Raw genomic sequence first — 17,678 nt, forward strand, 5'->3', positions numbered from 1 at the left:
GAACTCATCTATGGTAGTGAGACGTGTCTGATGTGGCGCTAAATTGCAGATTGTTAGAGGACCTGTCGTTAACCCTTGGAAATGGCTCTAGTTCCTGCTGAGGACCTGCTGACAAAATGACATGCTAGCAGGTCTGAGTCATGTCTTATTTCTATGCCATTATTTCACCACTGTCTCAAAGGCATCCAATTTGTCAAAGATAATCATTTATGTGATTAATTTGAATCTTCATGCTCCGTTGTCTTTCATTCTTTTCCTTACACAAGAACATTTTGCATGGGAGTGCGCTATGACTCAATGTATTGATTTCTGATATGAAGGGAGTGTCTTCACGTCCAGTAGCCGATAAGAGATGACAGGGTTTTTTAGAGATTAACTTGGAGAGTCAGAACATTGGCAGGAGGTTTTTGAACCGTAAAGCTGTTGGAGATGGCTGCCCTCGAGCTTATGTCACAAACTGAGTTCAAAGACTCTGTTTAAGCTTTTAATTTGAATATTTTTTTTTTTTATTATTCTGCAGGAAATTAATCACACTCCTCAGTAAGGCCCTAATGGAGAATGACACCTCCATCCCCTCGGGCTACGTCCCGCATTACCTTCTTCTAGGGGATCCCTTTGCCTCCAAGCTGTCCAAGGAGGCAGACATAGTGGCGGCGTTCTACATCCTCATCATTGGTAAGTGTACAATGCGGATGTTCATGTGGAAGAGTTTTTTTGCAAGCATCATGTGAATTGTGATTGATATGATCAGTGATGAATTCAAATTTTTAAATTAGGTTATAGCAGAATGTCTGGGATTTTTAGAGGGTATGATTGTACTTATTTCTTGTTTATTTGAAGAAGTTTCACTTTTTGACCTTGACTTTTGTCTTCAAATAACAAGATATGATAATGACAATAATGTCTGAGAATGAGATTTTACAATCAGATTTACTGACTTAATCTTGCCTGAACATATGCGTTGTAAAGGCTACACATAGCTAATGAACAGTCTTGGGAGTGGACACACTGACTTAATAATCTTTAAAGCAATGGTCCAAACCCTGATGGTTGATTATGAATGATGCACAAAGACTGTAACATAACTGAACATGGAGCCTGTTTTTATAAATATGTGTGCACTGTTGCCAAAAAGAAAAGATTCTGCTTTATGAATTGATGGATTTCATTTGACCATTCACAGAGAAACCCAGACATTTTTTCTTTCTCATTATTGCATAATTTAATAAGAACCTTTAAGTTTTTGCACCTTTGGCTCTCAAATATTCATTATTGCCTCATTGTTGTCCAGCAAGTCCAGTGTATTGGAAGAATCCACACCTAGCATACATATTTATTTCACTGATAATATGTTTTTTTAAAAATGCCTTTTTATTTAAAACTCCATATATTACCATATCATATTTTTTTATTTGTTTGTGGTGTGTTAAAGGGTTAGTTCACCCAAAAATGAAAATAATGTCATACTCCCCCTCATGTCGTTCCACACCCGTAAGACCTTCATTCATCTTCAGAACACAAATTAAGATATTTTTGTTGAAATCTGTTGGCTTAGTGAGGCCTTTATAGCCAGCAATGACATTTCCTTTCTCAAGATGCATTAATGTACTAAAAATTAATTTAAATCAGTTCATGTGAGTACAGTGGTTCAATATTAATATTATAAAGCCATGAGAATATTTTTGGTGCGCCAAAAAAAACCAAAATAACGACTACTATAGTGATGGCCGATTTCAAAACACTGCTTCATTAAGCTTTGGAGCGTTATGAATCAGTGTGTCGAATCAGCAGTTCAGAGCGCCAAAGTCACGTGATTTCAGCAGTTTGGCACGCGATCCGAATCATGATTCGACATGCTGATTCATAACGTTCTAAAAGCTTAATGAAGCAGTGTTTTGAAATCGGCCATCACTATATAAGTCGTTATATTGTTGTTTTGGTGCACCAAAAATATACAATATTAGAAAATGTCATGGATGGCTATGCAGGCCTCACTGTGCCATCATATTTAATCAAAAATACTGTAATCTGCATTCTGAAGATTAACGAAGGTCTTACCGGTGTGGAACCGCATGAGGGCGAGTTATAAATGACATTATTTTCATTTTTGGGTGAACTAACCCTTTAATGTGCTCTGAGACTATCAATATTCAAAGCATATGTCTAGTGTTTGACCTGAGAATGTTTTGTACTGATTAACAATAGTAGCCTATATGTACATATAAAATATATAAGCACATGATAGAGCTATTTCACTTAAGGTTACTAGAGCCTCGTTCAGGCTGTCAGCCCAAATATGATTTTTGTGCATATCCGATTGAAATCCAATCAGATTTAGCAAGTGCGAACGGCAAAAAAAAAATCACATAAAATGTGCCAGTCCATTTCAAACTACGTTCACATGTGGTTTAAAATCCTATTCAAATCGCATTTGTGGAAATCTGTTTCAATCTGACTGCTCTGATTGCATTTCGAGTGATTTATGTGAATTTTTCCATGCCACGTAAAACATAAACATCAGACGTTGTTATAGGAAACATGCTGAAAGTCGCTGCAGAAACAAAGTTGTGTTGTTGCAAAGTGCTGGATGAGCAGAAAATGACAAAATAACGGAGATATGTTCTGAAACCGACGGAGACGACAGCACGGAATAAAGCCGCACATACAAGCCTCCTATGTTTCTGCCGCTGCCTCACGCCAAGTTCACACATTTTCTGTTTTAAGCGGTGCAGAAGCATCATGGGCTCATGTGCTTTCACATATGATGCGTTTGCAGTGCGCAACTTATCCGTGACTGTATACCACAAACACTACATTTGTTCATTATTTTTATTTAAAATCCAGAATTTGCTACTGAAAATGATTTTTTTCTGTTTGTACACAGTACAGTTATACAATATTTCATAGACATATTCATGTTTAAATGCACTAAATTTAAACAACCTAAGCCTATTCAATGAATTACTTAAAGATCGTAATATTGTAATAAGATTGTAATTATGTTGCTCAAGCAAGTGACAAAACATTTAAACATATACATGTTAAAATCACAAATATTTTAAATTAAAACTTACAGTTGACAAAATGTTAAGGTGTAGTTTTACTATGGGCAAAAAGCCATGTGTTGACTGAAACAGTAGAGTTTAAATTATATGCATTTATGGTGAAATTACTACATTTTCGTGTCAAATCATGTTTTATTATAGTTCAGGGGTAACATGTTCAATGATTTAACTAATAATCATGTCATTCCAACCAGCAGTCTGCAATCAGCAATCAACATGTCTACCTAATCAGCTGCTTGAGTGGACACCTATATATATATATATATGTTTCTCAACAGTTTTCAGCATCCCTCCACCACCCTGTCCCCTCACTCTCACCTAGTTACTTTCCTAACCAGAAATACAGGGGGAGTACTCTGGGTTCGAGCCAAAATACCGAGCTCAGAGGACAGGGCTCCAAATATGCATACTTCTTTTATTCTGATTTGGACTGACAGTGTGAACGTAACCGAAGTGTTATGATCAGGGCCGTAGCTAGGGTATCCGGGGTCCTGGTGGAGGTTGTTGTCGTGGATCCCCCTTGGTTGACAGCTGGGGACCCTAAGAATCATTACCACCTTTCTACCCTCTAGCAACAGCCCTGGTTATGAATGTTTCATTTGCCTCCATGTATTTAACTCCTTCTAAATGAAATGTTAATGATGCAGAAGACTAAACATGTTCAATTTATAAGCAAGAACCAAAAAATGACTTGCGTAAAAACCTGTTTTCCCTTTTATTTGTTAAAACCTGACAGATACCGTATTGCCTTGCTGTTGTCACTGAGGATGACATGTTCAATCCACTCATGGTGTCATTGAAATGTCATCCTCTGTCTGTCATGTAGGGGAGTTTGTGTTGAGTGGTGTCGTCTAGTGCAGTTTAGAACAAATATATATTGGGGATACTGTGGCACTCCTGAATGCTTTTGAGGTCAGTTTCTCTGTAGGCACATATAGAAGTATTGGTTACCAGAAAAAATCTATTAAACATTTGCACCATTATTGCAGCAGAAAAAAAAATAGAGTTTTAGTTTATTAAAAGCATTTTGACATATTCCAAGCAGGCACATTGTCATAGGGTTTTCAGGAAAATACAAATCATAAAACAGCAAAAAATGTAAAAGGCAACATATTATTTTGGACTTTTGATTCAAAACCGGTAACACTTTACAATAAGGTTTCATCTTTAGTTAACATGAACTAAGAATTAACAATATTTCAGCATTTATTAATCTTAGTTAATACATTATTAAAATCAAATGTTGTATTTGTTAACATTAGTTAATGCACTGTGAACTAACTTTTATTAACTAACATTAACAAAGATTAATAAATACTTTAACAAATGTATTGCTCATTGTTAGTTCATGTTAACAAATGAGACCTTATTGTAAAGTGTTACCATTTTTGCTGAACTAATTTTTGCATTTTGCCTTTATGAATTGCAAATGCATTATTGAGTCTAGTTTTTTTTTTTTTTTTTTTCCTCTTTTTACAAATTTCCCTCCAAACCTGAATAAACATTTTGGCCAGTTTTTAATTTTTTATAACACTGACATTACCTCTCCAAGAGAATGTTAGCTATGTCCAATCTGCATAGTGTTTTATTTTTTTTTTAAATAATTCAGGTTTTGCCAACTCCATGTCTGTCTTTTGTGCAATACGCTTTTAAAACACATAAAACAATAAATATTATTTATTCCACAGTTCTCCATCAGTGACCATGGTGTCAAGGAGATGCTCAAAAGGATGTTGCATCCCTCTTTTATTGTGACACTGTGTCTCATTTGACCTGAAAGATGTGTGTTTCAATCAAAAGACTGAATCAATAGTTCACTGTATTTCACACAGTCTGTTCTCCTCCACTCATGTTAAGGGAACAGTCAGAAGGTGTTTCATGGACATTTAGTCCGAAACACATACAAATCAACAAATGTCAGTTACAGTATGTTCCGTTCAGTTTTTAGTTCACATTTGGTGGACGACTTTTGGGCAACAACAGTGTTTTCATTTATGGATGGACTGTCTGTTTAAGAACACAAACTGTACAAAAAACAGTGTTTTCTGTTAGTAATATTAATGTGTGTGATCCATTCACATTGATTCATGATCATATGAGGAAAGTGAAAGAGTTCATTGAATAGTCACATGAAATAAACTGTCTTCTCTGATATGGTGCATCAGTCAGCTGACATAACAGGCCAAAATGTGAAATTATGTGGAGCACACAATATTCTCTGTATTGGAAATCTGATCTGTTCATGGACATTATGAATTGCACACAAGATTTAGGAGTAATTCACGTTTTATTGAATTCAATATTATGACACTTTCAAAGCCCTTTCTGGTTTAATGAAAATAGAAGGCACATACTTGCAGCATATAATCCAGGTCATAAAGGGAGAAAATACCATGAGTGGAATCATTGTGTTGTTTGAAAAAAAAAAAAAATAGTAATTGTCACACTGCTCTTTCATTATGCTGACCTTTTTTCACCCTTTCCCTGAGAAATGGAAAAAACAGTAACCTTTGACTATTATTAGTTCTCTATGTTACAGCAGGAGTCTTACTGTGCTGTCTTTGTATTTCAAGAAATACACAACCCTCAAACAACTTGGCGGTAAAAACAGCATCCGATCAAACATGCAGTATTACATTTTGTCTTATGTTTTTACAGGTATCTTGTCAGCCACTGGAAATGGTTATGTCATATACACGACCACCAAACGCAAGACCAAGTTAAAGCCGCCAGAATTCATGACACTGAATCTAGCTGTATTCGACTTTGGCATATCAGGTGAGTTTAAATGTCTTGATATCATGCTGCTAATGATGTCTTAGTCTGTCAGATGTGCTTTTTCAAAAATTGAAATCATGTATTATATATCTGAAAGGGTTGTATATAAGATTTTATTTGGTTGTGTGTTGAAAATATACAGCTTTCAGTATATGGTTTGTATAGCATTATGATTGGAGTCAACAATGTGGCAGTAAATCAATGTTATTCAGCGATTTATGATTGGCTGATTTATTTGCTGTCATTGAAAAGCACTTGCATCAATCATACACAGGATTTCAAGTCCTGAAGTTACAAAAAGTTAACTAAATAACAAATTCCTGCCTTGATTGACTACTGTAAAGACTATCTTTTCCTTCAACTTCCTTTGGACGTGATCTTTTTCTTACTTTAGTGTTCAGTCACTCACATAACATGAACACAATCAAGTACATGTATTGAAATTTGTGTAAAATATCATTTTCACACAATAAATTTGTACAGTAAATCAATTATGATTACTCTGTTTAGATCATAGTTTTCAAAATGCAATGATTAAAAATGATTTAGAAAGGACAAAATGATGACTGGGAGTTTAATGTGACCTTCATTTAACAAGAAAAAGTTGTTAGTTTGAATAAAAATCAACTCTGGGACATAAAAATGCTTGTAGAGAGCGAATAATTCACGATTTTGGCATTGCTAGTTTAATTTTTAGCAGGGAAAATTATTCTCAGGACAGTATACAGTAATCCCCAACTTAAACAAGGATTTATCAGTAATATTTTAGGCCTACCTGGGCGTAGCGGTATTTCACTGGGACTCGTGATTTCTTAGATTTCCAGCAAACATTTACTCTCCTTCAACAAATTTGTATTCGCACTTGTACTTTAGCCCCACCTAGTGCATGTTTAGTGTGGCTGCCTCAGAACAGCAGTGACCATTGAGACCCTTGATAATTATTACATATCTTAAAGAATTATCTGCTGCCAACAGCCCAGTTTTTATTTAATTAGATTTTATAAAAATCTGTTAAATCATCATCATCTTTATATCTTACGTTCGGAAATAGCTCACTTTCCGAGATTTACAGAACAAATGACCTTCTATGTAGCTCACGTTCAAGTTCATTCCAGTTAATTAAATGTGGAGTGTGTAATTTTTGAGTTACTGCCAGAAATAAAGCAATTTAACGTCGAACAACAGGGACAGGAGAATTTATCAAATATGATTTATCAGGGACAAGAGAATTTATCAAATATGATTTATATTTTTAAATGCTTGAGAATCACCCTTGTCAGTTGAGCTGTTTACAGTAATTTCAGCATATCCATTGAATTTTTTTCACTTTTCAGTGTACCATCAGGAGATCAAATCGATTTTGTTCCTTCAAAAATGCCTTTGGATCAGACTGCCTTTCTGCCTTTCCTGTCTTGTCGCCTGTTAGCCAGGATGGCGTCGCTGTATTTCAAAATAATGAGGCTTTTGTTTTATCAGGAGTCATGCACATGGCAGACTGCTTTAGTGCGTCACATTTACGCAGACTTGGGGTCAGAGTATGCTTTCCACCTCTGGCTTCTCTTCCTCTGCGTTTGTTCATATGTAGATCACATATAGGCCTACAGAGAGTCTTAATGGGAATCTGCATCCCTACAGATCTATTTTAGGTCATTTTGGGTACTATTAAATATAAACAGTTATCAAAATCTATTAATTAATTACAAAAAAAAGACTTTTTGGAGTGATTTCATTTTGTTTATGCTAATTACATGTGAACATGAATGATTATTGAATATGAATAAACATAGTCAATGAATATTCATAGTGTTTCATATGCAGTTAGCAGACAGGCTTTCAGGAATCTCTAGTAGATCTGACATTTTGTTGGCCCTCTGTTAGTATTAGCATGCAAAGTTTAGTTAAAGGATTAGTCCACTACTTTTAAATAAATTTTTCCTGATAATTTACTCACCCCCATGTCATCCAAGATGTTCATGTCTTTCTTTCATCAGTCGAAATGAAATGGAGGTTTTTGATGAAAACATTCCAGGATTATTCTCCTTATAGTGGACTTCAATGGCCTCCAAACGGTTGAAGGTCAAAATTACAGTTTCAGTGCAGCTTCAAAGGGCTTTAAATGATACCAGACAAGGAATAAGGGTCTTATCTAGCGAAACGATCATCATTTTCGAAAAAAATACAACTGTTTATGCTTTATAAACACAAAATATCACCTTGAACCTACTTCCGGTTTCCGCATTCTTCAAAACAATGTCCTACACCTTTCCTATTCTACTTACTGAAAGAACGCGCCGCCAGTTTAGTTTTTTTCCGTAAGTAGAATAGGAAAGGCGTAGGACATACAGGAGGCCATTGAAGTCCACTATAAGGAGAATAATCCTGGAATGTTTTCATCAAAAACCTTCATTTCTTTTCGACTGATGAAAGAAAGACATGAAGATGTTGGATGACATGGGGGTGAGTAAATTATCAGGAAAAGTTTATTTAAAAGTGGACTAATCCTTTAAGATCATAGTCCTCTAAAATGGATATTGCCGATTCTCAGGGAGTTTTGGGTTGTTTCCTGTTTCTCCATATAAAAGCCGTACTAACAAAAAAATATGTTGTAATGATGTTTTGCTAACATTCCCATTATGTTATAAAAAAATTATTTCTGAATGTTCTCAGAATATTCAAAATGTCCAGTTTTTTAAATGATTTAAAAGCTTTTTCCTTGGTTATGTGAATGCTAGAAAAAACATTGGGTTATTCTTTCTCTATTTATCCTTTATTAATAGAACATTACTTTTGAATTTCTGAGAACATTTCTGGGAATGCCATCTGAGAGCTCACTGTAAAATAAACATGTTCTTTCATCTAAAGGCTTGTTTGACACACGGTTCTTTTTATTTGTTTCATCAGTCTCTGGAAAGCCATTCTTCATAGTGTCTAGTTTTGCCCATCGCTGGCTGTTTGGCTGGCAGGGCTGCCGCTACTACGGGTGGGCTGGATTTTTCTTTGGATGCGGAAGTCTCATTACCATGACGATTGTCAGCTTAGACCGCTACTTGAAAATCTGTCATTTAAGATATGGTAATTAAAAATCTATCTATCTATCTATCTATCTATCTATCTATCTATCTATCTATCTATCTATCTATCTATCTATCTATCTATCTATCTATCTATCTATCTATCTATCTATCTATCTATCTATCTATCTATCTATCTGTCTGTCTGTCTGTCTGTCTGTCAATCCGTCTACTTGGCATTCTCTCTGTTGTTCTATCTATCCATCTGTCTGGCGTTCTTTCTCTGTTGTTCTGTCTGTCTGCCGTTTTATCTATCCGTCTGTCGTTCTATCATCTGTCTGTCGTTCTGTGTCTATTGTTTTGTCTATTTATCTGTCTGTCTGTGTCTATCTATCCGTCTACCTGGCATTCTCTCTGTCGTTCTATCTATCCGTCTGTCTGTCTGTCGTTCTGTGTCTGTTGTTTTGTCTGTCTATCTATCTATCTATTTGGCATTCTCTCTGTCATTCTATCTATCCATCTGTCTGTTGTTCTATCTGTCTGTCTGCCATTTTATCTATCCGTCTGTCATTCTATCATCTGTCTGTCGTTCTGTCAGTTGTTTTATCTATCCATCTGGCTGTCTGTCGTTCTGTGTCTATTGTTTTGTCTATCTATCTGTCTGTCTGTGTCTATCTATCCGTCTACCTGGAATTCTCTCTGTCGTTCTATCTATCAGTCTGTTATTCTGTGTCTGTTGTTTTGTCTATCTATCTATCTATCTATCTATCTATCTATCTATCTATCTATCTATCTATCTATCTATCTATCTATCTATCTATCTATCTATCTATCTATCTATCTGTCTGTCTGTCTTTCTGTCTGTCAATCCGTCTACTTGGCATTCTCTCTGTCGTTCTATCTATCCATCTGTCTGGCGTTCTGTCTGTCTGTTATTCTATCTATCCATCTGTCTGCCATTTTATCTATCCGTCTGTCTGTCGTTCTATCATCTGTCTGTCATTCTGTCTGTTGTTCTGTGTCTGTAGTTTTGTCTATCTATCTATCATCTGTCTGTCTGTCTATCCATCTACTTGGCATTATCTCTGTTGTTCTATCTATCCATCTGTCTGTTGTTGTATCTGTCTGACTGCCGTTTTATCTATCCGTCTGTCGTTCTGTCATCTGGCTGTCTGTCGTTCTGTGTCTATTGTTTTGTCTATTTATCTGTCTGTCTGTCTATCTATCCGTCTGTCTGAGTCTATCTATCCATCTACCTGGCATTCTCTCTGTCGTCTATCTATCTGTCTGTCTGTCTGTTGTTTTTTCTATCTATCTATCTATCTATCTATCTATCTATCTATCTATCTATCTATCTATCTATCTATCTATCTATCTATCTATCTATCTATCTATCTATCTATCTATCTATCTATCTATCTATCTATCATTGTCTGTCTGTCTCTGGTTCTACCATCGTTCTGACTAACATGAATTTACTTGGCCATCAGGTACATGGTTCAAACGGCGTCATGCCTTTCTCGCTTTGGTTTTCACGTGGATCTATGCTGCCTTCTGGGCCACCATGCCAGTGGTAGGCTGGGGCAACTATGCACCTGAGCCATTTGGTACCTCCTGCACGTTGGACTGGTGGCTGGCTCAGGCCTCTGTGTCAGGCCAGAGCTTTGTTATGTGCATGCTCTTCTTCTGCCTCATCCTCCCCACCGGCATTATCGTCTTCTCCTATGTCATGATCATCTTCAAGGTAAAATCCTCAGCCAAAGAGGTCTCTCATTTCGACACACAGAATAAGAACAAGCACAACCTGGAGATGAAGTTGACTAAGGTTTGTGTGTTTCATTTATCGGAAATGCTATGTGGAAATGCCATGTCATATTTCATGCTGTTCTGTTTGCATTCTCCAGGTGGCGATGTTGATCTGCGCAGGGTTTTTAATAGCTTGGATCCCTTATGCTGTGGTATCAGTGGTGTCTGCTTTTGGAGATCCTGATTCAGTGCCTATCCCAGTCTCTGTTGTGCCAACTTTGCTGGCCAAGTCCTCTGCCATGTACAATCCAATCATATATCAAGTCATTGACTGTAAGAAGAACTGTGCTTCTTGGAGTAAAAAGAAACATTACAAGACTTCAAGGTATGTGCACCCTTCTGGAGGAATAAGGGATTAACTGGCTTCTGATCTCTCTTTCTCACACACACGCACACACACGTGTTCCGTTTACTATATACTTTGGTACATTGTCTATAAATACTCACAAATTCTTCCTCTGCGCTATATCATCATATTATGGATCAAATGCAGTATGCAAATGCGTGTCTCACTGTGGGTGGATGTTTTTTTTGCTGCTGTGCTACATCTTGCTGCCTCTCTTGTTCCATTAGAGTTAAGACACCTATTTTTAAGTCAGTTAAAAAATGCTTTTAAAACATGTGTCGAGACGCATGCGTTTTGCTGTTCAAGTGGTTAGGTTTTAGCTGGTTAGCATATTCTGCAGGAAAACAACTGATTGACTGAAGACTATTAAATGCAGCTGTCTTGTTTTTCCCAGGTTCTACTCCATCTCTGCCACCCTGAAAAAGAGACCAGCCAATGAAGTTCCAATTGAGATATGAGCAAATGACAGGAACTCACAATGGGCCTGTGACAGGACACCGGGCAATTTATTATTGTGCAATTTAGACATCAACAATTCACCGACTAACTTTGCTGTTGTATATTACTGCCATCAACTTCACAAACCCTGCAAACACAGTTCCTTTTAATTTGTTCTTTCTGTGTATAAAAGAATTGGTAAGAAGTGGTAAATATGATGTATTTTTATATATATATATATATATATATTTTGGTTATTTGTTTGTTTTATATTCCAGCATTCACAGTACCACAACGTTTAAAACAACCTGCTTAAACACTAATATGCCAATATACTACTCTGTGTTCAGTCTATCATTTCTCATTTAGTTTTTGAACAGTAAGTAAACATATCTCATTGAAACAGCATGGTCACAGTCACAGAAAAACTAGGATATATAGATAAATATACACAACATGAGTGCATCTATATTGTTATTTTTTATTAAATTGAATAGACACTGATGCACTAATTGAGACTATTGAATTTCTTTACATTATTATAAAATACCATTTTGGGCCATGTGCAATGATTATATATTAGACATTACATTGAAGGTGTCTCCCAAAGTTTCAGTCTACAGTCTTCTTTTTTTTGTACTCATTTGATGTTTAATGACATTTTAAATTTATGTATTTAATATAGTAGCCTTTTGCATGTTATCAGCCTGCAGACATTCCCTGAACTCTTAAAGGTTAATGAAGAAAGTGCGCAGTTGGTAAGGATAACTTGATTATTGTGTGCATACAAGCTTTCAAAAAATATTAGCTGTTTTGTGGAAGTTGGAAAATAATGGAAGTTCTAAAAAATAATGCTGTAAGTAAGCTGGGTTTATAAAATGTAAGATGTTTCTTTTTAAATAACTGAGAATACTAGCTTACAGTATGTCAAAAATAAATAAAATAAAAATTAGCTATCCGATGACCTAGAATAAAAAATATACTGTACAATGCTGTTTCCCCCCCTGAAAGAAGCATGTTAATACTCAAAACATAAAGCTGGCACAATGAAAAGCTAAATATTATTGAATATATTGAATAATTTACACTTATTTTGATGGAGATCACAATTTTCCCTGAATGGCAACCAGTCAGATTGTTGTAACTGGATGTTTGGTTATACTGTACAATAGACACATTATCACTATAGTAATAAAAACCAAATAAACAAAATTGAATAGTTCTTGTAAGTCCAAACATTTAGCAGAATGATGATTTAATCTGGTTTAAAGCATGTGTTGTTCTTCTTGGGTGGAACAACACATGCTTTAAACCACAATTTGGTGTGTAGGCTAACTGAAGACAGAAATGTTTTTGAATGAAAGACACTATCTTCAGCTTTGGCGTGAATGAATGGCGTTGTGGTGTTCTCAACAAAAGCTTAAAGTTCCAAATGGATCTCCATGGGTTCAGGGTTAGGTTCCGAATGAATGACCAGAGATTCCCCATGATCTCCTGAGTCTCTAACAACTGGTCCAAAGGTACTTAAAATCCTTGCAATCTGTTGCTAGCTGATCCTCATGGCGTTGGACTTCACTCAGCAGTTTATCCCTTTTTTCAGCGGTTTGATATAATGCCCACGTCTTTTCTCTGATGCTTTGATGCCTTTCTGACAGAAAGGTGACGTCCCCTGCAAATCAATGCCCCAGTTGCAGGAAGTGGAGAATGCACTGGATGGCTCACTGCCTGCCTTCTGTTGTCCTTGTCATAATGCAGTTTACAGCACGCAGGAGCCAGAATAACAACCTTGTCTCTCACCAGACAATACACTAAACGACCTTTCATTTTCCAATGATAGCACACCTCTCACGGTCTGTTTAAATTTATACTTGAAATGAATGCCTTTTCATATGCTTTAATCAGCTTGATGAATGATGTAATAATGTACAGAATATGGTATGAACGATCAGCACATTGAACCTGAAGTGAAAAGTAATGAAACCAAAGGTAAACCAATCATGTTTTGTTTAGGCAGAATGGGTACACTATAATTCTTAATCATATCCGACAGGCTTGTCAATGAATAGGATTGATGAAACCTAACAAAAACCTACCTTCATTTAATGATGAAATCATCATTGAATGAAGGAATACACTATTCTGCTATAAATAACTTTTTGCTTTACTTATCAAACCTAAGAAAATGCTTTTCACTAATGGTCCCAGAGAGCACTTAGAAACAACCAGAAAATGCCTTGCCAAGTGAACTGATGTAAAATGGGGCGGCTGAAGTGTTGTAAATCTAAATGGTGATCTGAAAGGCAAGCTGGCAGACTGAGGGATACTAACCAAAGACAAACAAATTTCACAAACGTGAGACACAATATGTACATATATCTTCTATACTACTTTTAGGACTTCGTTATTATTGTTCTGATGCATTCACCTTAAAAATGCCATTGCATTAGTCAGCTGATAAAACGCATTCATTCAGACTCTGAGGATATCAGCATTTTTGTTGCAGATGTCTTTGTGTTAAATTAGTAAGACTGCACTTTGATTACATAAAACAACTAAATATATTCTGCAGAAAATTCATTCATTTTGTTCTCTTCCATATTATTTTAACCTCATCAGAAAATTATTTTTACTCTAAAGATCATTAGCAATATGGTAAACAGTTTTTTTTTTTTCCATTTCCATGGGCTGGAGTGTTACTCTATTACTACGGTGATTGCGCATTTTACTTGTAAACCTACAATGGATGTCATCTATTGATTATTTCATGTCAACCAAATTAAATTGGTTAGAATTTCGCATATCGTGCTCATCAAATGTTCTCATTGTGTTGACACTATAATTTTTTATATATAACTTAAAGCCAATATAACCAAAAATCATGTCATTATTTACTCACCCTCTTGAAATTCTAAACCTCAAGACACAAAGTCGTATAGGTTTGGAACGATATGAAGGTGAGTAAATGTTTAAAGAATTTTAATTTTTAGCCACGCTTTAAGTTTACAACTGCCATAAAATTAACAGTTTACAAAGTAGTAATTATTGGCTGCATTTACTGTATGAATTAATTTGTGTATTCTCTGTATCAGTGTAAAAATGTAATGTCAATATGTCATCTACAATAAAAACACTGAATAAAGTTGTGAAGCAAACAGTGAAAAAGGCTGATGTGTTCTACATACTGATTCTGGTGAACCCAGGTCTCAGTTATTCACAGTTTTCATGTGCTGTCACATCCTTACAGGAATGACCACCCACAAGGGCAGAAGCAATGGAGGCTTTTCTTTTATTGCCTACCAGCTATGGCCATTTCTACCAGGTTTGTAAAAAGTACTAATGTAGTAAGTGATATTAAAAGACCAAATTCACCATACACCATGTTGATGATACATAGGCTACTATGTACAGGTAAGCAGTTTTCCACATAAACCATTATGAAGGAGACCACTAAGTGCATTATGTTCATATTTTGTGCCAATCTGGGCCCATTCATGATAAATCCAATCTTTAATCCAATCTTCAAGCAAAAGGAACTGGATGAAATATTTGAATGCTACCGATCCACAATCTGATTTCGGACAGAAGGAGTAGGAAAACATTAAACATAGGGGGTATTTTGTGCTGCTCGACCACATTCGACCACATTAACGTCTATACTACGAAAGCAATCCAGTCGAATACGTTTTCGACCACCTCTGGAAGTGATCGAAAGTGGACAAGCTCAAAGCTTTTTAGCTGTATTTAGTGTTGTCCACTTGTGCACCGGTCAAATAAAATGCATCTTAATACCAAGTTTTAAACAGGGCCTTATTCAGTTACTCATTGATCATGGATCAGGTGTGATGTTCATGCAAGTTATTTAACATTTCACCTGTCCCTCTGTTCCAACTGTACCCAGTCTACCATACTTTACATTTTGCCCCAGTTTCACAGACAAGGCTTAAGCCTATAGTCCCAAAATAAAATGTATGTTTGAACTGTTTTAACTGAAAGCAACTTGCACTGACATATCTTAAAATATGTCAATGCCATTGTTTTGTCTCAAGATGCACACCAGTAATGTTTATTTTCTAAGGTGTTTAAAGCTACTTAAATATCCTAACTGAGCTAAAGCCTAATCCTTAATCTAAGCCCTGTCTGTGAAACTAGACTATGTTTTTCACGTTGAGCGTTTCAGAATGTTGGTTGTTGTAATTGGTAGCTGACTACCAATGTTAGCTGGTTGACTAACATTAAGCCAGTATTTCAAGCAATGCTAAGAAGAAATTAAAAAGGTCTTCACCAACTGAGATAATATTAAACAGCCTTTTTTTTTAATTAGCTCATTGGTTAATTTAAAATTTAAATCTAGAAATCTATGATGTAAGTGATTGCAAACAACATCAAGAAGCTTATAGGACTAATGCAATGCATAGGCTACATTTTAGGGCACTGATGTTTTCAGTTGTGCGCAACAAACAACACATTCATCATTCAATTCTTTTTATCTAAGAAATCTTTGACTGTGGAGTCTGCCCTTGGTAGGACCCTGCTCTTGAAATAAACAGTATGATCTCAGCGGGGGCGGCAATATGATGTGCGTGAGATAAACTCCACACACACAGTGAATTTTTGATTCCAGAGCGGGCAGAGAATGGGTTCAGAACAGGGAGATTCAGCTCAATACAATAGACATGCTGAGCTGATGAGATCACAGCTGCTTACCCACGCGTGAGTACGTTCCCACCTCCCTGCGACAATCAAATGGACCGTTCTCACGACCTGATGGGAATCACAATTAGCAATTTAGCATAAAACTCTTTTTTACAGTTGCAATCATTTCCTATTCACTCTTAGAATAAAGGCATGTTCATAAATAATAGATATTGAACGTATTGCATAACAGCTTATATACAGTGCAATGATGGATTCAAGGTATAGCGAAACTTATAGGCTACTAAATTTCACAGCGGTAGTGTCACTGTTTTATAAAAAAAAATATTGCTGTGTAGCGAACCTATTGATCAAGTGGGGTAGCTTTGTAAAACGCTATATTTTTCTTGACAAAATCTCAGCAATAAAAGTGTGTGTTTAACAAATTTGGCTGTATATGATTCATTTGAATCAGTTCTTTTCAACCTATCTGAATCATCACTGTGAGTTTGAATCATTTGGAGCGGTAACAGGGTAAATGACTCACTCAAATGAATATTTTGGGATGTTCCAAACTGGACATAGATTTCTTCTTTTCTGAGGTGATGTGACATATATATATATATATATATATATATATGAAATATAATTCTTTTGTGAATCTTTTTAAATGAACGCATTTGATCAAGTATATCTTTCCATTTTGAAAATATATAGCTTGAAACTTTGCTAGCTAATTTTTTTGAGTAGCTTGCCCAAAAATACAGTGTACTTTAAAGCTGCAGTCTGTAAGTTTTCCCTCTTTGTCGCCATCTCTGTTTGAAACCTGCAATTGCAGTTATTTGTGGAATTATCATCTTTACGTGGGTTGTGCATCGACACGGCTCCTCAGCGCAGATGAATCTAATGTTTGCTGTCAGTCACCAGATCAGTGTGGATACTGTACTTCAGAATCACAAATTGTACGTCTTGAAAGTAAGACCAAAATAAAAATTTTCGGAAAATTTAATTTGAACAAGTAAGTAACATGTCTGCCACTTTTGTTCAGACCAACTGAGAAAAAAAGCATTACAATAAATCGTGCTGCCAATGGTGATTACATCTAATGATCGCTTAGCTCGGATCATGTAAAATCGTGCAAATTATTATTATACTTTGTTCTCAAATTGTTAATGTTAACAACATCAGCATTGTGTGACTGTGTATATTTAGTGTGTTTAGCCACTCCGTTGTCCGACGTCTTTTGCTTTTGACTATGGGTGAATCTTGAGTTGTCACTGATGATTGTCATTTGGACCTTTCTGGATTACAATCCACCATCAAAATGATAAGTTTAAATATTGCAGATGATAATTTTTAACCAAAAAAATTTACAGACTGCAGCTTTAACTTTCCAAATCCTAGTTTAGAAATAAACGCTAAATACACCTCCCTAAAGCAAGGCTTGTACAAAGTCCATGAACATAGAAGAAAGGTTTGGAGACATGTCTCTGTGGACAAGTCCCCCAGGGATGGAGAGAGAAGATCAAACTGTACTTTCATGTCTCTTAGCACGTGTTATACTTTATCCCTGGATTTACCCTATCAATCAAACCCACATCA

General features: G+C 35.9%; 1 protein-coding gene across 1 annotated transcript; it reads left to right on the forward strand.

Moving 5' to 3' along the window:
* The first annotated feature begins 551 nt into the window (after positions 1–551).
* On the forward strand, positions 552–11,915 carry opn5 (opsin 5). Its single transcript, XM_067383131.1, has 6 exons — positions 552–675; positions 5,724–5,843; positions 8,745–8,915; positions 10,345–10,679; positions 10,759–10,985; positions 11,401–11,915. The coding sequence occupies exons 1-6, from the start codon at positions 552–554 to the stop codon at positions 11,462–11,464; spliced, it is 1,041 nt and encodes a 346-aa protein (XP_067239232.1). The 3' UTR covers positions 11,465–11,915.
* Positions 11,916–17,678: the final 5,763 nt, after the last annotated feature.

Source organism: Chanodichthys erythropterus, chromosome 4 (genome assembly GCF_024489055.1).
Source record: "Chanodichthys erythropterus isolate Z2021 chromosome 4, ASM2448905v1, whole genome shotgun sequence".
Taxonomy (NCBI): domain Eukaryota; kingdom Metazoa; phylum Chordata; class Actinopteri; order Cypriniformes; family Xenocyprididae; genus Chanodichthys; species Chanodichthys erythropterus.